The 27267-nt window shown below is 34.6% G+C and overlaps 1 protein-coding gene across 8 annotated transcripts in view; it reads left to right on the top strand.

The window, feature by feature from the left end:
• Nucleotides 1-27267, top strand: part of RPRD1A (regulation of nuclear pre-mRNA domain containing 1A) — a 98356-nt gene that overhangs the window by 15832 nt on the left and 55257 nt on the right. For all 8 annotated transcript variants that reach the window (XR_016387625.1, XR_016387624.1, XR_016387620.1 and 5 more), the window contains exons 2-6: nucleotides 15268-15397; nucleotides 18203-18309; nucleotides 18389-18486; nucleotides 21615-21741; nucleotides 21851-22026. Coding sequence is in view for 2 of the 8 variants with exons in the window: in XM_022586993.2 (XP_022442701.1) it covers nucleotides 15268-15397; nucleotides 18203-18309; nucleotides 18389-18486; nucleotides 21615-21741; nucleotides 21851-22026 (638 nt within the window). In the remaining 6 variants the exon portion in view is untranslated. The remainder of the gene's footprint in view (nucleotides 1-15267; nucleotides 15398-18202; nucleotides 18310-18388; nucleotides 18487-21614; nucleotides 21742-21850; nucleotides 22027-27267) is intronic.

Below are 27267 nucleotides of genomic sequence, written 5' to 3'. Positions count from 1 at the left end.
GCTCTAGGTGCGTGGGCTTCAGTAGTTGCTACACATGGGCTCAGCAGTTGTGGCTCACAGGCTCTAGAACACAGGCAGGCTCAGTAGTTGTGGCGCATGGGCTTAGTTGCTCTGTGGCATGTGGGATCTTCCTGGACCAGGGCTCGAACCCATGTCCCCTGCATAGGCGGGAAGATTCTTAACCACTTTGCCACCAGGAAAGCTCTCTGTGTTTAATTTTTTGAGGAACAACTGTACTGTTTTCTGTGCCATTTTACATTCCTACTTGCAGTGCACCAGGATTCCAATTTCTGCACGTTTTCATCAGTGCCTGTTATTTTCTGTTTTTTTCTTTTTTGTTTTGAAAAAAGACATTCTAATCGGAATGGAGTGGTATCTGTGGTTTTAATTTGCGGTTTCATAATGACTAGTGATGACTATATATGCAAGAGTTTTTTGCTAGGCTCGCTCTTCTATTTTATTGGTCTATATGTCTGTCCTTATGCCTATACTACACTATTCTGATTACGATAGTTTTCTAGTAAGTATTGAAATCAGTAAGTATGAGTCTTTCAATTTTAATTTTCTTTTAAAATATTGTTTTGGCTATTTGGGATCATTTGGGAATCTATATGAATTTTAAGATGAGTTTTTCGATTTCTACCAAAATGCCATTGGGAGTTTGATAAGGATTGCATTTAATTTGTAGGTTGCTTTGAGCAGTGTTATCTTAGCAATATTAAGTCTTCCAATCCGTGAAAATGGGATGTATTTCAATTTATTTGTATCTTCTTTTATTTCTTATTATAGTTTTCAGTGTACAAGTCTTACACCTCTTTGGTTAAACTTATTCCTAAGTATTTTATTCTTTTTGATATAATGGTAAGTAGAATTCTTAATTTCTTTTTTGGATCATTCATTGTTAATCTATAGAAATGCAATTCATTTTTGAATGTTTTGTATTCTGCAACTTTGCTGAATTCATTTATTAGCTCTAACAGTTTTTTTGGACTCATTAGGGTTTTATACAAGTAACATCTGTGAACAGAGATAATTTTACCTCTTCCTTTCTAATTTGGATGTCTTATTTCTTTTTCTTACCTAATTGCTATGGCTGGAAGTTCCAATACTGTGTTGAATTAAAGTGGTAAAAGTGAACATCCTTCTCTTTTTCCTGATCTTAGGGGAAAAGCTGTCAGTCTTTGACTATTGAGTATTGCATTAGAGGTGATTAAATATCTTTTTAATAATCTGTGTGACAAAATGGGAAGTCTACATAAAGTACCGTATACTGAACATTCTGGAGGAAATACGCCTGTGTGATTGAGTTGTGAGCTAAATCAGATGCTTTTTTCATGGAGCACCATTTTATTTGAAAAAATGACAAGAGAAACTGTGATTATTCAGGCACGGATATTTGGCAGATGTTTTCTCAAAAAAATGAATATAATGAACCTGTTCATCAAGGAAGACAACTGACAGTATTTGTTACCCATTATAAAATTCAAGTTTTCAAGCAAAAATTAGAAATTTGAAAAACTCAAATGTGTCTTCATGAGCCTGACAGCTTCCCAATGCTTTTAAACACTTTTCCAGTGAAATCAATAGTGATACTTACAAATGTGATTTTTTTATATTGCCTAATAAAATGTTTCAGCAGTTGGAATGTTTGTGTAACTCAGCAAACCAGTATTTTTCAAAAGACTTATGCATGATGTTACAAAGTTATACAGGAGTCAAAGATCCATTCAAAGAGCATGGTAGCTTAAAGTATTTTAATGTAAGAGGGTTTTAGCCGTTCATTGATATGTTTTCAGATTCCATATTACAATTTAGAATCTTTTTAAAAACTACAACTTGTTGGATTTTGGTGTAGTTTCAAAGAATATCCACAATTATCTGTAAAGACTGTTAAAACACTTTTCTCTTACCAAGTTTATATTTGGATGTGGTCTGCGTTTTTTTCAACTTTACTTTTACTAAAACAATATATTGTGGTATGTTTAATAGGAAGCACATATGAGAATCCAGCTGTATTCTGTTGAACTGGAGATTTGCAAAAACGTAAAACAATATGACTCCTCACTTAAAATTTTTTTGATGGAAATATATTTTTTAAACAAATGTTATTTATGTTAACATAATTTTAAAAATTGTTTTTAAATGAACTAGCACATGTCTTAAGAATTCCTCTGTTTTAATTTTTAATAAGGTAAGTATTGGTGGATAAACAAAAGTTTTTTGGGGTTCTCAAGAATTTGTAAGAGTATGAAGGGGTCCTGAAACCAGAAAGTTTGAGAGTTGTTCTCAGATTAACAGAGACCATGGGTGCTTTGCATTAATTTTCTTTTAGTTCATCTCTATCTTGCCTAGTTTAATGTAGTAATTGTTTTCGTTTTTAAAGCTTTAGCTTTCAGATTCTTTTGGAGTTAAGTCACTGAAATTGATATTAATGTTTATAAATAAATATGTAGAGTGAACACTGGATTTTGTTTCAACCACCCTCTTCTGGGAGTGCTTTTGTAGTGATTTTTTAGCTTCAAAACTAGAGGATTAAAATGAAATTTTTGAAAATACTGTTTATTTTTCTGTAACTACAGATTCACATTCATTTGTAAGAAATAATACAGAGGGGTCCTGTTTACCCATTTCCAGCTTCCCCCAATGATAGCATCATGGAAAACTAGTTTAAAATAAAATCTCTATAATTATAGATATTGCAAAACATCATAACTGTAATATTGACATTGATATAGTCAAAATATGGAACATTTCCATCACCACGAGGAACCCTCATGTTGCCTTTTAATAGCCACATCCACCTCAATCCTGGCACACCCTCATTTAACCCTAGTTTATTGAATTTTTCTTTTATGCGTTAATGCTTTTAGTGTCAAGTTTAAGAACTCTGCTTAGCCCTGGATTCCAAAGATTTTTTTCCCTGTGTTTTGTTCTAAAATACTTATAGTTTTGCATTTAAGTCCATGATCCATTTTGAGTTAATTTTTATATAATGCATGAAATTTAGGTCAAGGTTCAAATGCTCCAGCACCATTTGTTGAAAAGGCAGGCTGTCTTTCCTTTATTGAATTGCTTTGCTCCTTTGTCAAAATTGACTTGAGCGTATTTGTGTGAGTCTGTTTCTGGGTTCTCTGTCCTATTCCATTGATCCATGTGTGTCTCCCTCCACCAATGCCACAGGTAATCTTGATAGCTATATGATAAGTCTTGAAATTGGGTAGATTGATTCCTTCCACTGTATTCCTTTGCAGAATTGTTTTAGCTACTCTGGTTCTTTTGCCTTTGTCTGTAGACTTTAGAATATAATCTGGTCTATATCAATAAAAATTATTTTGCTGGGATTTTGATAAGAGTTGCATTAATCCTGCATATCAGTTTAGGGGAAATTGACCTCTTTATTATGTAACATCTTCTAATCCATGAACATGGTATATTTCTCTATTTATTTAGATCTTCTTTGACTTTTTTTTTATCAGTATTATGTAGCTTTCAGCATACAAGTCCTGTACGTGTTTTGTTTTATTTACACTTAAGTATTTCAATTATTTTGAGCAATTTAAAGGGATATTTTAATTTTATTTTTCTCATATTTATTCCTAGTATATTGAAATACAACTGATATAATAGCCAAGACATGGAAACAACCTGAGTGTCTGTCAAGAGATGAATGGATAAAGAAGTGAGATACACACACACACACACACACACACACACACACACACACACACACACCACACAGCAGAATATCATTCAGCCTTAAAGAAGTGAGGAAATGCTGCCATTTTTAACAATGTGGATGCACCTTGAGGACGTAATGCTATGTGAAATAAATCAGAGAAGGAAATACTGTACAATCTCACTTATATGTTGAATCTTTAAAAAAAAAAAAAAAAAGCCACAAACCCAAACTCAGAAAAAGAAATCAGATTTGTGGTTGCCAGAGGTCGAGGTATAGGAGGGGGAATTGGAAGAAGGTAGTCAAAAGGTACAAACTAACAGTTCTAAGATAAATAAGTAGTAGGGATGTAACGTACAACAGGATGACTATAATTAACACTGTTGTATGATATGTATGACAGTGTTAAGAAAATAAAGCCTAAGAGGTGTCATCACAAGGAGAAGAAAATTTTTTTATCTTTTTGTTTTTGCGTCTATACGAGATGATAGTTAACTTACTGTGGTAATCAGTTCACAGTATATGTAAACCAAACCGTTACGCTGTACACCTTAAACTGATATAGTGCTGTATGTCAATTATATCTCAAAAAACTGGGGTGGGGGAAGCAGCTTTTCCTTTATTTTTATGTGTCAATTTCATTTTTTTTTTTTTTTTACTTTTATTATTTCCTCATGCTTCCTTGTGTTTATTTTGTTCTTCTTATTCTAGGTTTTTGAGGTGGGAGCTTAGATTATTGATTTTAGACTTGTTCATCTTTTCTAGTGTGTGCATTTAGTGCTGCAAGTTTCTCTCAGCACTGCTTCAGCTTTATCCCACAAATTTTGTATTTTCAACATATTTGCATGTGCTAGTTGAAGCATTTTTATGATGGCTGCCTTAAAATCTTTGTCAATAATTCTCAAATCTCTGTCATCTTAGTTTTGGCATCTACTGACTGACTTTTTTTCGTTCAGTTTGAGAGCCTCCTGGTACTTGGTATGATGGAAATTTTGCTGATCCATAGATTTTTTTGTATTATATTATGTTATGAGACTCTGGACCTTACTTAATCCTGTTTAAGCTGGGTTTCTCTGACACTACCCCATCAGGGGAAGGAGGTGTTCTTTGTTACTGTTGGGTGTGAGTGGGAGTTCTGGCTCCCCACGAGACTTCCACTGATACCACAGAGTTGCTGGGCCACGGTGGAGGTGCTGACTTTCCACTAGGCCTTCTGTGACACCACCCCAGTGAGTGCCTCCTTACTGCTGAGTGGGGTGGAAGTCCAGGCTCCCTCCTTTGCCTTCTCTGACACTACTCTGGAGAGGTGTTGGGCTTCCACATTACAGCCTTTGCTGGTGTGGATGTGAGTGGGGTCACAGATTTTTCTTTTTTCTCTTTTCTTTTCTTTTCTTTTCTGCGGTGTGTTTGGTTGGAGTAGATAGGGTATTTTCTAAAAGTTTTTCTGTCTTGCTAGGCTGCCCTTTTCCTGCTCCTTTGACGAGAGTGAGAAGGCTTTTTATGGAACTTTTTATATCTGCACCTGTTAGGATTTCTGGGGCGCTGGCCTCTTCAACTTTGAATCTGAGATATATGAGGCAAAATGAAAACTCTGGGAACTCACCTTGTGTTGAACTCCCAAGGTCCCTAGCCAGTCTTCTGCCTTTTCTTTTCCTATGTTTGGTTTATGTATAATGTCTAGGATTTGTAGTTGTGCTTTGCAGGAGGAATAGGGAAAAGTATGTCTGCTCTATCTTCTCAGAAGCAGAAGTCCTCTACAAATTGGGCTTTCTATTGGAATTGGTACACATCATTTGGAACTCTGAGACTAGTGTGTTCTACCAGTATTTTCTTGTCTTTGATATTATAGGATATTTTCAGGCTTGCCTGTTGTGTTAGTATTTTAACAAGCTTATTTTAATGTAACTGTATGCTAAACACTAAATTTTACTTTTTATCGGTTTAAAACATACATTTGTTGTATGTGTTTTAAAGTATAGTAGTATGTAAAATTGCTAAGTAAAAATTGATTGCAGAGAGGTCAGATATTCCCAGATTAATCTGTAAATTCAGGGCAGTCTGTAAGAAATGTAAAACTAATTCTATAGATCATTGGGAAAAGTGAATGTGGAGGAAGAGCCAAGGCAATCTTTGTCTTGTGAATTTTGACAGTTTTGAAGGGAAAACAATAATGAAAGTAGTGTGCCCTTTTAGGTATCCACGTAGACTGTAAAGACATTGAAATTAGAAGAGTATGATGTTGGTAGAGGAAGAGAAATATATATATGAAAGGAACAGAGTAGAGATTTGTGAGAAGACCTATTTTATGTGGGCATTTGCTAAATTAGACACTTGAAACTCATGTGATAAGAGATGGAATATTAATAAATGATTCTTAGATTCCTAACTAATATCATATGAAATTAATCCAGTTGAATTAAAGATATAACATTGAAAAGAATCAACTATGGAGTCATGTAAGAAAAATACATATTTATAATCATTTCTAGTTTTGGATCATGAAAGGACTTTCTAAATACAATATAGGCCATGAGTCATATAGGAAATAGATTTGGCTACATAAAGTTATAAAATCCCTGAATGCAGAAAATATCAAATTTTAATTTAAGCAACAGATTTGGAGAAAATATTTGCACTACCTAAAACAGGAAAAAGCTAATATGCATAACATATAAAATGCTCCTGTGAGTTGATAAAAAAACAAACAGCTCAGTAGGAAAATGGGGAAAATGATGTGAGTGGGGAACTTGAATTGAATTCCTTCAATTTACAAAAGAAGGAATATAAATGACTGAGAAATCAGCTTTAGTAATATATAGGGAATTGCAAATAAAAACAGGATCATTTTACTCCCGAGAGATTGGCAAAGATCTTAAATATTAATAGTATTATGTTGATGTTGGGAAATGAGCATTTTCACGTGGTAGGAGTTCAAGCAGTTGGCCTTTTTGATGGGCAACTTGACAATATCTGTCAAAATTTAAACTGCATACCTATTAACCTATCACCTCTGCCTGTCAAAATCTATCCTATAGAAATACTTGCTCAGGTTTACAAACATAAAAGGTATTAAAGATTTGAAACAACTTATATATATATATATATATATACATATATATATCATGTGACTAAGTAGTTATTAAAAGGAATGAGGCTCTTAAAGAGAGTTTGTAACAGATCTGTTTATGAACACAAAAATGCTTTGGATATATGAAGTGTGAAGAAAACTGTAAAACATTATGTGTAACATGATCTTACTGAAGAAAAAATTCTGTGTATGTGTGTATCTGTGAATAAGTATATAGTATTTGCAAAGGCACATTAAATGGTATGAAAAGGATACACATACTAAATAATTAACTCATTCATGGTGAGGGTGTGGAGATGAAAGGAGATTTCACTTTTTATGCTCAATTTTTATTTAATTTTTAAATTAACTGTTTATCATAGACTTAAAATTATATACAAAAGTAAGTAAAGACAATAAGATTTTGAACTTCCATGAACCCATCACCCAGCTGCATTGTTACTAACGTTATACCTTTCTGGTTTCATCTACCTAAATCTTTCCTACCCTGATACCTACTTATTTTCCTGTTTTTTTGTTTTTTTGTTTTTTTAAAGCAAAACCCAGACTTCAGACCATTTAAAACACATATGTCAGGATATATTTATAATAGATAAATTAAGCCTTATATTAAAATTTTAATGTAATTGTAAGAGCTCTGTCACACCTAACGAAGTTAACTTTGATTTTTGTTGAACCTAGTCCATGTTCAGTATCCTAGATTCCTTGAAAAATGTCTGTTTATAGTTAATGTTCAAAGTAGAATCCAAAAAGTTCCACTCATAACATTTGGTTAACAGTTCTCTTTAATTTGTGCCCCGTCTCCCCCTACTTTTTTTCATGTAGTTTACTTGTTGAGGAGACTGTGTCACATGGACTATAGAATTTCCCTCCTTAGGCATTTGGGTAATTCCATCATTATGGTGTCATTCCCAAAGAATACTGCATTGCCTGTGTTATGCACTTCCTGCTGCATCACATTAAGAGATACCTAATGTCAAGTTGTTCTATATTTAGGGATGAGATTGATCAGTGGATTCAGTTGTTATCATTACGAATCCATTATGAAGTTCCTCATCACCTTTCACCCAGTGATTTTAGCAGCTTCTGATGGTGGTTGGTTAGACTCCTTATTTTATCAGGAGTTGCAAAATTATGAATTTCTAGTTCTTTTATTCTTTCTGTGTTTATTATGCAGAATTCTTTTCTAACAGTGGCTCTCAACAAGTGTAGGCCTCTGCAGCATCAGTATCACCTGGGAATTTGTTGGAAATGCAAATTCTTGGGTCCTATCCCAGACCTACATCAGAAACTATTGGTAGGAACCAGTTATCTGCGTATTAACAAGCCCTCTAAGTGGTTCTGAGGCATGCTGCAGTTTGAGCATTTGTTGCATAAGAACTTTCTTCATCAGCCATTGTTGACTCTGAAATTCAGTTCATCCAGGAAAAGGAGGATAAATGGCTTATTTTTTCCCCCTTGTCAGCTAAATTAGTTCTTTAGCAACCTTTTTTTTTAAAGTATTTTTTATGAACTTATGGATTTTTAGCTATTTGTGTTTCAGACCATTGTAGTCGTTCTTTTTGATACTCTTTTGCCAGTGGCAGCATCTTGGGGCATTGCTTGTGTCCTTTGGATACAACCTTGGTAGTTTTTAAAATAATTTTCTTACTTTCTATCACGACGAGATGTTACAGGCTCATCTTATGTAGTTCCTGCTTTTATTAACAAAATGTGATTTAGGGACCATAGTATGTGTTGATTGATTTCAGTGCATTTCTTTGAGTGCATTTAATTACTTTAATACTTCTTTCATTGGTAAATGGGGGTAATAACTTATTCTGTAGGGTTGTTTTGAAGACTAAATGAGATACGTAATAAACTTTTAGAACAGTGCCTAGGTAATAAGAAACTAGTCAGTATTATTTTAAAGATATTCTTAATAGGCCAAAAAAGTTTGTTTCAGTTCTACTCTATAAGCATAATGTGAATATACAATGTGATGTGTATTCTTTAGAACTCTTCCAGTTCACAGTGTCTTTTATAGTGGTGTAATGGTCCAGGATGAAGTTTGTGCTTTTCAAGATTTTAAGAATTCATTTGTTGTGTATACCAAAATGAAGGTTTTTAAAATTTGAGGAAGCAGAATTGCCTTGGGCCTTTTAGAATGGGAAAGATGTCCATTTGTCTGGGCCTAGGTGGAGTTTTTTTTTAAACCAGACATTGAGACAGGAGAGATCATGGGTAAATGCCCTTGCAGGACAAAGTCAGTTGGTGGATCACCAAGTCAGTACTACCCAGAAGCCCTTTTCAGCATGGAGGCTCAAGTTAATCATTTAATATATAGCTCATATGTTTCCATGTTATGACTTCTTTGTTGGGAACTCTTGATCCCCCTCAAATTCTTTCTTGATCTTCCCTCAGAGGAAAGCTATCTACTCTGTGTGTGTTTGTTTGGATGTGTGTAATTCAATACTATTAGATATCTTTCTATATTTGTATATAAATCTATCTCATTTTTTAACAGCTATAGAGTATTGGATTGTATTAATGTACCATGATTTAATTAGTTCTATCTTTTGTGTTTTATCATTAATATGCTTAGTGATTTCTTTGTACATTTATGAGAAGATACCCATAGGATAAATTCCTAGAAGTGAAATTTGCAGGGTCAAGGGATTTGTGCATTACATTTTTCATAGATATTGCCAAATTATTTTTCTAAGAAGTCACACTAATTTATATTTTAATTATAATGTCTGAAGGTATCTAAAGGTGATAATCTTACCCATATTCTTGCCAACTTTAGTTAGTGTCAGACATTCATCTTGATCAATTTAACAGGTAGAAAATGATAGTTGGTTTTAATTGCTTAACATTTGTACTTTTTGACCTTCCCCTTCACACTACTTGCATATTTTTCAATGGGGTTATGATTTGTGAGAACTCTAGAATGGAGGAGGGGAAAGGAAAATATTTGAACTCAATACACTGAAAATAAGAAAGAGTGCTAGATCTGTAAGAAAGTAAAGTTTGTCTTCCATAATCAGAATTTGAAGTTGAGGTTTCTGAAAGTAGTGTAATTTTACGTGTTCCCCTTTCAGCTGCTGGGTGAGGTTAAGACCAGAAGCTAAGCTAGTAGAACAAATAATTAAAGACATAAGTTTAGGCCAAAATTGATTGATTTAGTAAGTGTTGAGCAAATTATGAATCAGCTGCTAGCCTTGATTCCATAGATTGGTAGATGAGACTGACAATTGTTGCTTTAGATGGAATTTAGTTGGGAAGCACCAGATTAAATTAAAACAATTATAGTTGGAGTAAATGCTCCATAGGAAAGGTATGAGGTGGTATGAGAGCATATCAGGGCTGCCTAACCTATGTGTAGTGGGTGGTCAGGGAAAAATTAGAGGAAACCATTTAACTGAGGTCTAAAGCATGGATAGGAGTTGGGGAAATTGGAGGAGGGGTAGTGTTGGGCATGAAGAGAGAGTAGTGTAGAGGTGGAGACAGACCTTTTTGGGCCTTTGGTCCATGTTAAGGATTTAAAATGTTATCTGGAGAACAGTAGAAAATCTTTGAAGGATTTTAAGCAAGGGATGGGCTACCAAAAGTGTGAGGCATCCTGGCAGTGATACAGGAGTATGCCAGCTCTATCCATTTTTCACCCACCTCAGCCATTAAGAAGCAGCCATCTGTGTCTGACTGAACTGTTTGTCCTGTCTGGGATCGATAGGATCCATTCAAGAACCATCTGTTGATTATGCATTTTCTGTGGCAAAGAATATTACTAAGTTAAAGCAGTTTCTGCCTTACAGCCACCTATCTATCCATATGAACATGTTTTCTAGTCTGTGATTCAGTTTATCAGGGAAATAAATAAATAAGGCTGTCCAACAGTTGTTAATAAATCCTTAATAGATTTTTGTTTCAAGATAATGGCTTTTCTTCTGATGTCCTTCTATAAGAACTGCAGTAATGCTCATTGGTGCGTGTGTGTATATACATATATATATTCGTTTATTAAATTTTTTTGCTGCTTCTCTATATAGAATGCTTCCCTTGGAAAGAAGGTTCCTGTATTTACAGATAAAACAACATTTTTTTAGCTATTTGTTGTATTTATGAGCATTATCATCTACTGTGGTTATAAATTTCAATCTACATAAAAACACAGTGATTAAATTAGATGATGATATTCTGTATCATATCAAAACAAGTAGGCATATGGTCTGAACAGTGTAAGAAAATAAGTAATGATCCTATCACTTTCTGATTATGAAGAAATAAAACTAGATTATGAACTCAGTATGAATTAGTGAGACTAGATGGCATTTCTGTAATCCTTTGAATAAGTTTGTTTCCTATTGTTTACTAGTCTGGATTCTTCTTTCTGAAGCTTTGTAATTGATCCTTATTTGAATTGTTTGTGAATTATTGTGAATCCATTTCTTGTGTGATGAACTAAACTTGTATCGCCCTTTTTGGGGAGTATGCTCAACTTTTTAGGTAATACTATGTTCTCTTATATTAGCCAGCCAGACTTTATTATTATTATTATTTGTTTTGATGTACCTATTCATATACAAGGCCCCTGGAAAAGGGCTATACTTAGTACCTACAGGAGCTTAAGATTTAGTTCAGTGAGGTGAGATATAAGAAAATGGTTTCTCACAATACGTTGACTAGTCGTTACTTGGCTTATATTGGTACAAACATAGCAGTATACACACAGACTAACGGGGATATAATATTGAATTTATGGTTGCTTTCTCTGGTGGTGTCATATATTAGTGAAGAGAAAGAATTAAAAAGAACTAACATACTTAGTCATGTCACCTATCATGTGCCAGTTTGTATGGTGCTTGCAAACTCCTGATTGAACAGGAAAGGTTATTTTTGGTCTGTGCCCAGCATGGTCCCCGGCACATAGCAAACATTAAATAAACGCTAGTTAAATTGAATGGAAGATTGAGAAAATAGGTGTCTTTATAAGGAAACTGTGAACTGTAAAAACGTAGAAGTTGATTACATCAGACCCATTATTTAGCCTTATATTCTGTTGCCAATAGAGTTATTTCTTTAAGAAATTATGAAATGGCTTGTTTGCCCTTTCTGTTAACTTTGCATGTCTTTGTAACAATTTATGGCTCTCTTATATATAACTTATAAAAATTTATTTGAAAATCATTTTTGTGATTTTCTTCTGGAATTGCTTGTTGTGATTTGTTGCATTAGTTTATTATTTGTTCTACATAAAGTTTTAAATGGAAGTAAACTGTTTTCTCTGAAAATTTGGAGAAGGGTATAATTTATGGCAATTTCTAGTTTTTCTCATATTTTAGCCTGGGTTCCACAAGGAAAGAAATGAAAATTATGTTTTGGTATTTGGATTCCATACTAAAACCATGCTCCTGGTACAGAGTTCATTCTTTGGAATATACTGGGAAATGTGTGTTGAAATCTTGAAAATTTTTACTTTAGTGTACATTGCAGAAATGATTCTGAATTATTTTCAAGAGATTAGTAGCTCACAAATTTTAAAAAACAGTGTAAAATGTATACTTTTAAATGTTTGTGGTAAAATAAACATAACAAAAAATTGACCGCTTTAATCATTTTTAAGTGTGAAGTTTAATGGTATTAAGTACATTTATCCTGTTATGCAACTATCATTAGCATCCATCTCCAGAACTCTTTTCCTATTGTAAAACTGGAACTCTATACCCATTAAACAGTAACTCTCCATATCTCCCTCACCCTAGCCCCTGGCAATCACCATTCTACTTTTTCTTTGAATTTGACTATTCTAGGCACCTGATATAAATGGAATCACACAGTATATGTCTTTCTGTGACTGGCTTGTTTCATTTAACTTGATGTCCTCTGGGTTCATTCATATTGTAGCATGTGTCAGAATGTCCTTTCTTTTTAAGGCTGAGTAGTATTCTATTTGTATGTATATACCACCTTTTGCTTATCCATTCATCTTCCGACAGACACTTGGATTGCTTCCACTTTTTGGCTGTTGTGAATAATACTGCTAACATTCTAAAATATTTTGGTTGAGTTGCTACTAAATCTTCTCTAAAGGTAGTATCCTCTTTCATTTATGACAGTAGGCATAGTCCAGTTGTGAAGAGGGAGTGCTTTGGAGTTGGACTTTTAAGATTCAAATCATGGCTGATCCCTTCCTGTCTGTTTCACTGTGGGCAGATAACCTTTTTGATGTCTATTTTTATTCAACTGCCAAATGCAGATAATAATGGTACCTTACATTATATGGATAAATTAGGTTTTATATATATATTTATCTATATATATATAAAGTGCTTAGAACAGATTTGAGTATTTAAACTCATTTTGATGCTAAGAAGGCAAATACTTGGATTAAATAATACTTCTAATACTTGGATTAAATAAGGCCTTTTCTTTGTGTGAGGTGTTTTGTGGGCAGAGGCAGAGGTAGGTACAAAAAAAAAAAAAAAGATAGGGTTGAATACTGGGAAAGTTACCATTATTATCATTTTCATGGGGAAAGGGTCCTGGTATCTTAACCAGTTATACTCTATGGCTTGACTAACCAGACAAGCCAGAAGAATCAGAAATTGGTCTCTGTTATTGCCATCTCTCCCTTATCTTTATTCTATGTCAGCAACTTTCAAAAGCATGAAAATTGGTGGGCTGCAACTTTAGACAGGCAAACCAGGTTATGCAGTGGGTGGCACAGCTTTGTAAGGTCCGATCAGTTGTGACTCAGTATTTTACAGTTTCTTATGAGAAGGTTGGGATGCTAGTTTCCCCTAAAAGAAAAATGTGAACTCAAAAGTGGGTTAAATTTTAAATTGAATACTCAAATCTTGAGGACCAAGTGCACCTGGCCCAAATATTTGTCTTAAATCCAATAAACTGGCCCACATGAATAGTGCACTGGATTATCAGTCCTGATCATAAGTCCCCTACACCATCGTAATGTGGATGCCACAAAGTATGTTGTTCCTGAATATAATTGTACAACTTTGAATGATTCAATTTTAATTCTAGTAAAATTGAATTATGAAAATAGTGAATATAAAAGATTGTGTTCAACTCATAGGTTTTCCTTTTATATATGAATCTTAGGTCATATTTAATACTACTATGCCACTTAACACTGTAACCAGTAAAAAATGGATTCTGGTCAGCAATTAGTGAAATCTTACCTGCTCTTTTAGGAGGATGACTATACCCACAGAATATAGTGAGTAGGGGCATATTTTTGTCAAGATGAATCAGTTATTTAAGGCCATGTAATCCAAAGGGGGGAAAAAATCTAAACTTTGTCCATTTGGTTTCCCTAACATTTACTCTATTAGCTTGGCAAATATTTCTTTCATAAACAAAAAATATGTAATTGATTGAAGTGATATCTCTTTCAACCTATTTTACATTTTGTATTCTTTTATTTGACAATAATATTGAGTTTTAAATCAACATGGGTATTAAAATAGTCATAAATTCAGTTAAGATTTAGGGTACCATTTTAATAACATGACCAATCACCATCTTAAGTGGCTGTATTTCATGTAGTGTTTAATAGTTTTAATAAAATTTAGTACAGGCTAGTCAGATGTGAGGATTTCTGTGTATAAAACTATTAGTTTGGAAATAATTAAAACTAGCAATCAAGGATCGCTCAGCCAAGATGGATTCCGGTGAGAAGGATTCTGGGAGGTTGGCAGGATGTATGGACTGGCATCTCCTCTCTCTTTTGACCTTTCCCAAATTCTTCTGGTTTGTGGTAACTTGTTAGTTCCACGTTCTGAACCAGGACCTTCTGTTGTAAGATAACTCATGCAAGTGGTTACTATCTTGCCTGGACAGGGTGGGCGGTTTTGGTCAGTGTTTCCCTTAACAGTCTCTTCGTCTCACACTGGCTCTGCCAGACACAGGCGAGGAGAGGCCAGGGCCTTCCTCAAGCTGCGGCCTTGGCATCCTCCCCGCCCGCCTGCCCACCTGACAGCTGGTCCATCCCTGGCCCTGTGGTGCTCGTGTCCACGACACGAGGTGGTAGTATTTTTATTTTTAAGGTTTGATTTTTTTTTTTAATATAGAATTAGGTTTTTTATCTTGTGTCATGTAACAGTCTATTTCCTTACCACCAATTTCTTTTTAATTTTGGATTAAATAAATAATTTGGAATAAATAAATAATTTTGTTTTGGGAAAAAAAAAGACTAATCAAGGATAAGTGGTTTGGGCGACTTAGAACTGTAAGGAAACAGATATTTCATTGACTATCTCTGCCTCTTTAGTTCTCTTTTTTCCTCACATGAGTGACCTTCAGAAACCAGAGTAGTTATCTTTTAAAGAATAATGACTTGCTAAGTTTGGTAGTAGAATGAGAAGTTAGGGTTGAACATAATACACAAAGGTTAGTAAGTTTGTCGTAGTTCTCAAACTGCTTAATTCAGGTATTGAGAAAGTTTGTCTAAATTAAGTGAGGATATTTTAATTAGGTTAAATTTTTTTTTTTTTTTTTTCAGCCAAACCAAACAGGAAGCTTACTTTTCTCTACCTAGCTAATGATGTCATTCAGAACAGCAAAAGGAAGGGGCCAGAGTTTACAAAAGATTTTGCACCAGTTATAGTGGAGGCTTTTAAGCATGTTTCAAGGTATGATAATTGTTTTGGGTACTAGGTAACCTGTTGTAAATGCCTAATGTGTCCTTTTGCTAAAACTTGCCTTAAGACATTAAAGTAAAACAAAGTATATATTTCTTTGAAGTTTTCACTTGAAAAGACTTACCTGTAATGGCATTTGTAAATGTGTTAAATACTTGCTGTGAAGGAAACATTTTTTGAGCTGTTACTAAGGTGGGCATTTGGAGAACTTGAATTTCACCTTTTCCTTAAGTAACCAAAAGCAACTGCCATTTTGGAATGAAATTCATTAAGAATGAATGAATGTGTTGAATTGAAAATTTGTGTGCTTATAAAACTATCAATCTTCCAACTAATATTTCTGGAAAAACTTAGTACCCCTTTCTCTCATATTGCTTATAATGATTTTAAGGTTTTCTAGTGTGTGGGTGTATGTCATAACATTTTTAAATGCTTTGGAAATATAGAATATTTAAAATAATCATAAGCCTGTTGAAAATTTTGCTACAGAAAAATTCTGAAGGTAGAAATCTGTACTTTTAAAATGCTTATTTCCAAACATTATATGCAAATATTTGGTAGATTACTGGGTAAACATTATTGGGGTAGGCGATTAAATCAATCTAAATTATAGAATTCAGTGGTGAATGATGATCTGTGTTGAATGATTTAAGGATGAAAGTATACTTACCACATGCCGTGCAGGTTCAGTCACAGTAGAAGCATTTTTTAAACAAAATATAGAGTGTGGAAAAAAAAATTACAGAGTGTGAAACACTGCAGTATATTGCTTTCTTAAATTAATATTATTTATCCTTCAATTTAGATACTCTTACCATCTTTTCAGGTGCTGGTATTTCTTAGAGTTTAGTCCTGGGCCGCCTTCTGGTGTCATATTCTTTACTAGCCCTCTGGGTGATTTCATACATTACATGTATTTATTTATTATCCATACCGTAAAAACTGGCAATCTTATGCTTCAGTCCAGATGTTTTTCCTTTTAGTCCTGTATATCCAATTGCCTTTTGATTTCTAGTTGTATGCCTCCAAACATCTCAGACTCACTGTGTCTGTTATTGAACTCACTATGTCCTTCCTCCCTGGCAAACTTGCTTCCTCTCTGGGTTCACTCTGTTGATGAATGGCAACTCCATCTATCCAGATGCCCATGTGAGAAACTAGGTGTTATCTTGAACTCTCTGTGATATAGTGATTTATAATATATCAACTGTCCTTTCTCCTTCACGCCCCTTATCCCTTATAGTACATATAGTTCCCTCGGTTCTTTAGATTTCTTTCCATTCCAATTACCATAATGTCATTTCTGTATAATTACAGTAGCCTCCAGTATTGTTTAATCCACTTAGGAAACTGTAGCCAGAGTTGCAGAGCTGATACAACACTCTCTTGCCTTTGAGTGGTTCTCATTTGTCCTAGACATCAAGTCTCAGGTCCTGAGTAAGACTTCAGGTATTCCTTCATGGCCCAGGCTACCTGTTCAGTCTCCTGTCTCACATTCCCTGTGGCCATCCCCCCACCACCACACTCTCTCACACACACTCTATACACTATACAGTTTAAGCTAACTGAATCTCTTTTAGTTCTTTCTCCCTTAGGCCTTTTAATATATGTTGCTTCTCCCTAGAGTTCAATAAAATATTTATTGACCACCTACTATGTGCTAGTCAGTGAGGATACAGTAGTGAAAGACAAAGTTCTGTTCTAGTAGAGCTTACATTTTAGTGGATGACAAAGTAATAGACAAGTGAATATATATTAAAATGTCAAAAGATAAGTACTGTGAAGAAACTTAAAACAGGGAAGGAGCTAGAGAGTGTGATGGTGCTCAGTTGTTTTATGAGATAAAGATTGACTGTTTTGGGGAGGTAGCATTTGAACAGAGACTAAAGGGAGGGATGAAACGAGCCATTTGACTCTAGGAGGAAAGGATCCTAGGTAGAGAAAAAACTTGGTAGAAACAGTGAGATAGCCATGTGCTGGGCATGTTTGAAGATCAGCAAGGAGATTTATATTTAGGAAATGTGGACTGAGAGGTAGCCAGGAAGCAGAATATGTCCACTTTGTGGCCCAGGATAAGAATTTCGCTTTTATTCTTGGTATGATTGGTGGTTCTTAGAGAACTGAGAGCAGTATGATGTGATTTACTTTAGTAGGGAATAGAATGAAGGAGATAATAGTGGCTCATTCTATAGTGGTAGTGATGAAGGCGGTGGGAAGTGGTTGGAAGTAGTCTGTTTCCCACTTCCCTGTATATCCAGTCTTTAGAACTCAGATTAAATACATCATTTCCTCAAATACCCCTCCTCACATATCCTTCCTGATCTCTCTTGAAGTGGACTGTGTCTCTCTGTTAAGCCTGTTTTTAACACCCTGTTCTCTTTTGTGGCACTTATAAAAATACAGCTGCCATAAAGCTCCATTTGTATCTCCAGTGTCAGAGATAGTACCTTGATCAATAAATATTTGTTAAATAAGTTTAAAAATCACCCATTAGAAGTCTTCCTTAGCTTTATGTTCATCCCCCATTAGGTTAGGGGTATCTTCTTGATAACCCCTAGTCACCAGTACTAACACTTTCATCATTTTTTGTTTAATAATATGTCTCTAAGCTCTTTAAGGGAAGCAGGGAATATGTCTATCTTAGTCACTTCACCCCTGAACTGCTGGTCACATAGTGGAACTCAGTAAACATTTGGGCAGCTTTTTTCAGGGAATGGGTGTCATTGTATTTAAAATCACCATTTTCTTTGCAATAGCACTATGCATTTTACTGTTAATATTTTTATCTTTCTTTAGTGAAACTGATGAAAGTTGTAAGAAGCACCTTGGAAGAGTGTTATCTATTTGGGAAGAAAGGTCTGTTTATGAAAATGATGTATTAGAACAACTTAAGCAAGCTCTGTGTAAGTATATAATCTTTTATCATTATCTCTTCATTAAAATGTATTCTCTGATTAAAACTTAAATGTTCTTTCAATTCAGATGGCGATAAGAAGCCTAGGAAGCGAACATATGAACAGATAAAGGTGGATGAGAATGAAAACTGTTCCTCTCTAGGATCTCCAAGTGAACCACCACAGGTAGTGGCTTTTCTCTGTTAAGGGAGTTAATTGCTAGTACTTCATGTAGCCATCAAGCTTTACTAATTTCAGTGTTTTACTTCTGTAAATTGACTTTTATTATAATTCTGGGTACAGGAAAGAAGCTATGTGAATAAGTCTTATTTTCTGATTAATACATTGCTTATGTTTAATGTAGTGTGCTGTGTATTGTATATTAGGCGCTTACATTTTGCGTAGAAAGAGTATTTGATTGCTAAGTATGATTAGGTCTGATGAGATATCTACCATTTAAACAGTTTCCTTTTAAATAAATAAAACATTATATGATAAGACTATTTTGTTGTTTGATTTAAGTATGCTAAAAATTCCATGCCTAGAGATAAGCACCACTCTTAAGTATTTTTGCTTTTAAACATATAAAAATGCATGTTAGAGTTAACGAGTATGTATTCATACAGTTCTATGTAACTGTATAAAACCATGTAGTTCCGTGGTAATAAAATAAGATGAATCAGAATCATTATCTTAATACTCCATGTCCTCCCAGGTTGATACAATGTAGCATTTTCTAACCATCAGATGATTCCAAAAAGACATTTTTACCTTAATTATGTGGGCATTGAGTCTTAAAGCTTCCTGCTTCTATGTTTCAAACATATAGGAGGGATAGATAAAATTTTAAAGGAGAAAATGAAGACATAGCCATAGTCTTAAAACAAGGTAAATATTGCCATGGGCTACAAATGGTACAGAAACATAACTCAAAATGTGAGCCAGAGTATGGTTCCTGCTGAGCTTTTGTCTGGAAGCAGACATGGTTTGCAGAAATTAGTATCCTGTAGAGTAACAAGAACTTAAGGAGTTGGAGACCTGGACCAGAACTCACTGCGTGAAACCTGAAGGTGGATGGAGCTCTTTCCGCCATGAAAAGAGCTTGAAATAAAGATACAACCAATTACTGCCTGGAATTGTGAATTTATATCAGTGTTAGTACTTAGGAGGCAGAAAGAATTTGACTGAGGGTCTCAGCTAGTACCTGAGTCAAGCCCCTGTTGGGGCTTAATGACAGGAATGCTGAAGCCCATATGGTCACCATGGATAAGAGCTTGCATAGAAATGTAATAGGAACATAACGTTTGGAACAACCAAACACTAAGGCTTATATTTCTCTGTTTGGTAATAATTCAAGACAAGGAATCACTTTTTGCTAAAAGCCCTGTAATGACTCCATGAACAGTATTTTACCCCAGTTCTAAATATAGGGCCTTACCCTCTCCTGTTCTACCTCATGAAAGAGTAACCTAAGTTGTACTTCCTAGAGTTTCTGAGTAACCACCTGACTCTTCTCTAGTACTTGTATAAAATGCTATTGCATTTTTTTTTTATTTTTTATTTTTTTTCGGTACGCGGGCCTCTCACTGTTGTGGCCTCTCCCGTTGCGGAGCACAGGCTCCGGACGCGCAGGCTCAGCGGCCATGGCTCATGGGCCCAGCCGCTCCGCAGCATGTGGGATCTTCCCGGACCGGGGCATGAACCCGTATCCCCTGCATCAGCAGGCGGACTCTCAACCACTGCGCCACCAGGGAAGCCCCGCATTTTGTTTTATAATGACCATTTTCAGATTAGTTGTACTGCTTAATTCTCAGTGGTTCAGCTTTATAGTTACCATTTTATATATGTCATTCTTTATAAGAATGGCTAAAATTTCTCATTATAGAATGTAGTTGAACTCATTTCATTCTCCTCTGTCAGGAAGTCCTAGGCTAGTGTTGTTTCAGACAACTTTGCTTTCTTATCTGGATCCTTGACTGAGCATTGGGAGAATTAGCTCATGTAGGAGTGTGAAGGTGTGATGAGAGTAGGTTGTAATTAAAGCATGCGTACATCGTCAAAACTGTAAAGCCAGGTTTCTTCTTAGAACTCCGGAAAATTTTAGAACTTTCTAAGACTGATTAAAAGATAAAAATATATAAGTTATTTGGGGCACCATGAGGAACAAGCTTCCTGGTAATTGTCATTGCTCTTAAGCTCACTTTCATTGTAGAGGTGAAATATAACAGAATTATTTTTTTTAATATTGGGATTTTAAACATGTAGTGGTGAATTAAAAGCACACTTGGGATAGTATATTTTTTATTAGGTTCCATTCATTCTTATCATGTTTGATCATTTGCTATGTGCTAGACCGCAGTGGTAGCATTTTTTATAAGGGAATAACTTAAAGAAAAATCAGTTACTGGCTGTCAGTGTCATCTAAATATATACACAGAATTTGAATATCCTGTATTTTTCATGTATGTGTGTAATTTCCTAGTGTTCTAGAATCTAGGCTTAGAGATGAAAAAAGAAGGAAAAAAGAAAAAGGGAGGTGGGATGGGAATGGAGACTAGCAAAAAGAAAATTTACTCCATTTTCTTTGGAATAACTTTAGATATATTATGAATTGTGAAATCATCAGCAGAGACTTGCCCTTCCCTCCTAATTATAGCTGGTATGAAAACAGTGCAACTAAAATATTCTGATGATAAAATGCTGGTTAAGCATTATATAAATATTAGTCACCAGATATATATGGAACTTCGTAATATTTTAATGATCTTAGTAACAAACCATAGGATAGTTTAGGTGCCATATTTGAACATACATATTCCAAAATTACATTTCTCTTATGCTTTAACTACTTTATTGAGAAATGGAATTTGGGGGGCTCTTGTATGTTGTGGTAGATGATGATTTGTATCCCCCATCCCCCAATATCCAATTTAATACAAAAATTCTTATGTATAATGATAATACAGTGACTATAGCATATATAAAACTTGTATTCTCCAGGTTGAAATTATAGCCTGCCTTTTACCACTGTATGTATTTGGCTTATAAATGAATCACGTTTTAATAGTCAGATAATTATTTTTACATTATCTGTCTCCACCACTAGAAATATCTATATGTTCCCAATTTATATATTTCCAATACCTAATATAGTGTAGCTTTTTTCTTAATATATGAAAGAAATGGACTGTCTCTGAAAGCAGCTTAAACTAATAAATAGCCCATAAGGATTAAGGAATATGAAATAAATTTCAAGTCTTTTATATTTGTTTAAGCTTCACTAATTTTGGTTCTAAAGTTGTATAACTTTTTAGACTCTAGATCTCGTTAGAGCATTACAAGATCTAGAAAATGCAGCTTCTGGTGATGCAGCAGTTCATCAAAGGATAGCTTCTTTGCCTGTTGAAGTTCAAGAAGTATCCCTACTAGATAAAATAACAGGTAAGAAAAGAAAATGTGATCTGGAACTTTTTTGGGAGTTGGAGTAAGGAAACCACATATGGCATTGTTTTTGTTGTGTAATAATTTCGTTATTCTGTGCCTTTCTTAGATAAAGAATCTGGAGAAAGACTTTCTAAAATGGTAGAGGATGCTTGTATGTTGCTGGCAGATTACAATGGAAGATTGGCAGCTGAAATAGATGATAGGAAGCAACTCACTCGAATGTTAGCAGATTTTCTTCGTTGTCAAAAGGAAGCCCTTGCAGAGAAAGAGCATAAATTGGAAGTGCGTAACCTTTTCCTTATTTAGTGCTTATTTATTTAATTTATTTTTGGTAGGAATTTTAAAATAGCTTAATATTCCTGAACATTTTGCATTTTTTGGACATAGACCTTTTAAACAATGGCCCAGGTAAGCTACTCCTTGCATTAATTGGTTTCTTTTTATTTGAACCAAATCAATCTGCCTAAGTAAATTTAGAAATTTGGAATTCGCAAAATTGGTTGCATTTTAAAATTATTCACGTGAAATTCCAGTAATAGTATTTCGTCTTCTGAGCTTAAACCTTTATCTTCAAGAACAAAAATAATGGGAAAATAACAGTTGGTATAAAGTCTGGTGTCAACTACAGTAAATTATGGTTGGACTTAATTTCTGTCTGACTACATGCAGTCTTTTGGGTATACAGTTATGAAATAAAGACTTTTTGTTATGAGTATCCCCAGTCTCCCTGTTCCTGAACATCATTTTTGTTTGGAAAGGTAGTCTTCAAGTTACTCCTTTATTCCTATCCTTGATTCTGATGCTTAACATATTCCTACCCGACTCTTGGCTCAGACACACCCTTAGGTAGAAAGTTACTATTGCTTCTTTAAATTGAATGATGATTGATACTGTTGATGAGAAGTCTGGACAGGTGGACTTCCACCTGGACAGGTGGAAGTCTGGACACCCCTGGAAGGTGCAGGGGTTAAAAAAAGAAACACTCAAATTTCCTTTGAGCAGAGTAGCCATTGTCAGGGGTGGATGAACCAGATTGGTTTTATTTAAAAGAATCTTTCATTTGATTAGTTCTTGTTTAAATTGTTTGCTGCTGTAGCAATTTCTTTTTCAAATAATATGTAGGAGAATTTCTCATATGTCCGGATCCCTTTTTCAAGACAGTTCTCTTTAAATTTGTAGGTATGTTATGATGCTGCCTCTGTTAAGTTGCTTTTATTTATTAGAGTTTAGTTCTTGTTTCAGCAGTCTCTAATTGTGCCAAAGATGATTGCCATCTCTACCTGTGAAAGCAGTTAATTAGCTTCAGCAGCAGAGCTCTCCCACCCCAAATTGTAGCACTGTTTAGCATTGCACCTTTTCAGTCTGCCCCTCCTCTGCTCACATATACACACTCATAGTTGTTGGCATTGTACTCTACCTTTGGAGAGGCTGCCCAATTTTACATAGAAAGGAAAAGATAGAATTTTTCAAAATACATTTCGTAGTTAACTTGCCAGTTTTTGATCTTGTGATGGAACTCCAATCCTAAACATACTGTTACTTGTTTTATTGTTAGCAGAATTAAGGGTAAGTAATGTCATACAATTTTTGTCTTTAGTCTTTGGTATGGTTTCTTTAACTTCTATTGAGCTTCTGTTGCAGGTATTGGACATGGGCGTATCTTCTAACGATGTCATCATCATTAGCATATTCTTCCTGCTAAAAATAAATATCAAAATCCAAAGCCTGAATTGTCTCATGTTTTTGAAAATTGAAGACTGAAGCTCTGTTATTCTACTGCATACTGCTTTCTCACTTAAACTGGTTATATATCACTCGTTACAAAAATAGCATTTATGTTTGAAACGTGTAGAAAAAGATCAGATACCATCCCACCTTAACTCCCTCTTTTCCCAGTGCCTTCCAGCCAGAGTTCATGATTGATAATTATAGGTGGTGAGGCTGATGATAATAATGGCAGTAAAATTTACCATGTGTCAGGTACTTTTCTAAGCACTTCACATATATCAACTCATTTAATCCTATGTAGCAGGAAATGTTATTATCCAGATTTTACAAATAAAGGAAACTGAGGTACTGGGAGATTAAATAACTTGCTAAAGGTCACAAAGAGGTAGTGAGTTGTTTAGAACCTAGGGAGTCTGCCTGCAAAATGACAATTTTGCTTTCAGTTTTTGCTTAAATGTACGATTACAGCAACAGCTAAAGCCCTCTCTCCAACTCTGTTTCCTCCCTCCTCGGAGGTAATCACTTTCTCAAAATAAAGTGTTCTAGGAACTTTTTTGTTGTTTTTTAGCATGACTGGATTTTCATATTATAAATAAACCACCTAAATTATGTCAAACGTTTCTTACAAGTAAAAAATATTTAGATTTCTAATAAACTAGGAAGTTATTCCATATAACTCTTTGTAGATTATCATTTATAACTATGTGATTCTTGTGTCAGAAGATGTGAAAATGATTTGAGTTACTTAGATACTTTTTTGTACCAAGTAGGTGGTATCCCTTTGAAGTTGAGGCTGAGAGGTCAGGATTTATACTTACCATATCAGCTGTGATAGCATCACATAGTTTTCACTTATCAGGCATCTTTGAACATCAACTGTGATTGACTAGGTATTGACATGTCATTAATTGCTCTTTAAAAAAAAAAGGACATAAATTTAAAGTATCAGCTCAGGAATTGGCTATTTCATATTTCTTAAGGAAGCCACTATTAAAGCATTTGTAATGAATGAAAACATGAAGTGTTTTTAAAATTTTTGAAACTTATGAATCATTTTTTAAACTTGTAACTACCTTCAGCTGGTTATTAAAGCAGATAACTTAAAATAGACTAATAAACCTAATTAATAAACCTAATTTATGTTTAAAAATCTATTTCATAGATTGCTATGGGAATCATTCGCCATGATAACATCTTTGTTGCTCAATTTTTAATACTTCTTTTCATGATTCAATTGGTATAAGAAAACATGCTTTTATAAAATTCCAATTTAGACTTCCATAGAAAATTGGAAATCAAAGTTTGATGGCTCTTAAAAGGAGGAATAAAATCATAGTTCCAAGTTCTAGAAGTCAGGATGGGAAAGCTGTCAGAAAGGATAGTGTTTATCTTTTGTAGTCTTACATCAGTATATTCAGTTTTACCTCATTTAAAAAAAAATGAGGGGGGCTTCCCTGGTGGTGCAGTGGTTGAGAGTCCACCTGCCGATGCAGGGGACACGGGTTCATACCCCGGTCCGGGAGGATCCCACATGCCGCAGAGCGGCTAGACCCGTGAGCCATGGCCACTGAGCCTGCGCATCTGGAGCCTGTGCTCTGTAGCGGGAGAGGCCACAGCAGTGAGAGGCCCGCGTACCGCAAAAAAAAAAACCCAAACCAAAAAAAAAAATGAGGGCATAATCATTTTATGAATGTTGTTTGTTTATGTCAGTCCCTTCTCATGGTGTCAGATTGCATCCATTGAGTTGCTTTAAGTTTTTTGCATTATAGGTAGTACCAGAGAGAACATCCTGGCGATGCAGGTTTGTACAGCTGTGCTAGTATATCTATCTGTTGGATTGATTCTCAGAAGTAGAATAAAATAGGTGGGTCAAAAAGAATGTCTGTTTAAATGTTGATAATGTACTCAAGCCCTCCAAAAGGTTTTGCCTTTTTAAACTCCTTAAAGTATAAGTGCATCTTTTCCTGCACAACCTCACCCAACACTGAATGTCAGTGATCTTTAAAATTTTTGCATATCTGATAGGTTAAAAAAATTTTTTTTATTCACTCAGATTGGTCATTTAAAAATATTTATTAGCCTTTTTATTTCTGCTGCAAATTTTTTATATCCTTTGGCTACTTTTCTGTTTGGTTCTAAGTTTATGGTTCTAAGACAAATTAATATTTGTCTTTGCCTTTATAGATTATAGGTTTTTTGGATGTAGTTATCACCTTCTCAATTCATAACTACAAAAATACAAGTTTTCTATAGTTTTTTTCCTAATAATTTTATCCATTAGGATTTTTTTGTTCATGGTATATATGATGTAGGGATATAACTAATTGTCTGAAAGTGATAGTAAATGTCCCGTCATTTATTGATTATAAAGATTAGTCAATTAATAGTCTATATTTTACTATATTGTAAAATGCCATTTCTGTCATTTATTTCTATATATACATGTGTATACATGAATGTGGTCAGTTTTCTGTTCTACTGGCTCATTTGTTTTACCCACATTTAGCTGCTTGGTAGATTTTTGTTTTTATTACTTTTCGGTATTTTTCATGTCTGTAATTTTAGCTAATCATGATTATTGTGCATATGAATTATATTTTCTTCCCACTTATTATATATATTTGCCTTCATAATTAATATTTTAAATGACATTTTGCTAAGTAGACTTTTTTTTTTTTTTTTTTTTTTTGGCGGTACACGGGCCTCTCACTGTTGTGGCCTCTCCCGTTGCGGAGCACAGGCTCCGGACGCGCAGGCTCAGCGGCCATGGCTCACGGGCCCAGCCACTCCGCGGCATGTGGGATCTTCCCGGACCGGGGCACGAACCCGCGTCCCCTGCATCGGCAGGCAGACTCCCAACCACTGCGCCACCAGGGAAGCCCAGTAGACATTTCTTAATTGGTCTTTTCAAGAGTGCTTGCTTTTATAAAATTTTGTTTTCCAAAACGTTCAATTTCCATTTTTTAAAAATGCTTACGTATCAATTTTGTTTTGCCTGAGACATTTAGTGATTAGAAATGCTTAATGTCATCTCCCAATATAGGATATAAGAATGTTTGAAATATATAACACTGAAAATGCAAATTTAAAAGTCTGTTGCTGAAGGTGTTGTTTTCATGTAGCTCTTTTGATGGTTATTGATTTATCAAATTACAAATACCATTCAAGGGGATAGTAGGAAGAATATGGAGAACTGCTTATGGAATCTTTTATCTGTGGTTCAGTTATTTCTTTATATTTTACTTTGTTTTTCCATTGAAATCATATTGATTAAATTTAAAATTAATTTGATAAGATGGAGCTATATGGATTTTTTAAAGGAGCAAATGTTACTAGTTTCTTAATGATTTCTTAGATAATTTTTCGAGATCGAAATATCGTTAAGTCTAAAAACTTTTTATGGTTAATTTATCCATTAGTCAAGAATCATGTAATCTTTTAATTATTTTTATTAATTATGCAAATAAGCTATTTTCATCATAGGAAAAAAAGCTACATACGCAAAAGGCTTAGCACCATGTATTGGGTCCATGTATTATTTTGCATATTGTCCTTTTCATGTAATATTTTATGTTCATCTTATCATGTCAGTGTTTACATTTTTAATGTATGGATATATCATAGCTATCTGTTCTTTATGACCAGTTGCTTTCATTGGTTTGATATTATAAACAGTATTGCAGTGAACATCTTTTTTTTTTGGCCATGCCACGCGGCTTGTGGGATCTTAGTTCCCCGACCGGGGATTGAACCCAGGCCCTCAGCAGTGAAAGCACCGAGTCCTAACCACTGGAC

This window comes from Delphinapterus leucas, chromosome 14 (genome assembly GCF_059928025.1).
Source record: "Delphinapterus leucas isolate spDelLeu-1000000601 "Yukka" chromosome 14, BTC_Dleu_Yukka2, whole genome shotgun sequence".
Taxonomy (NCBI): Eukaryota; Metazoa; Chordata; class Mammalia; order Artiodactyla; family Monodontidae; genus Delphinapterus; species Delphinapterus leucas.
This window is presented reverse-complemented; position numbering and strand designations above follow the sequence as displayed.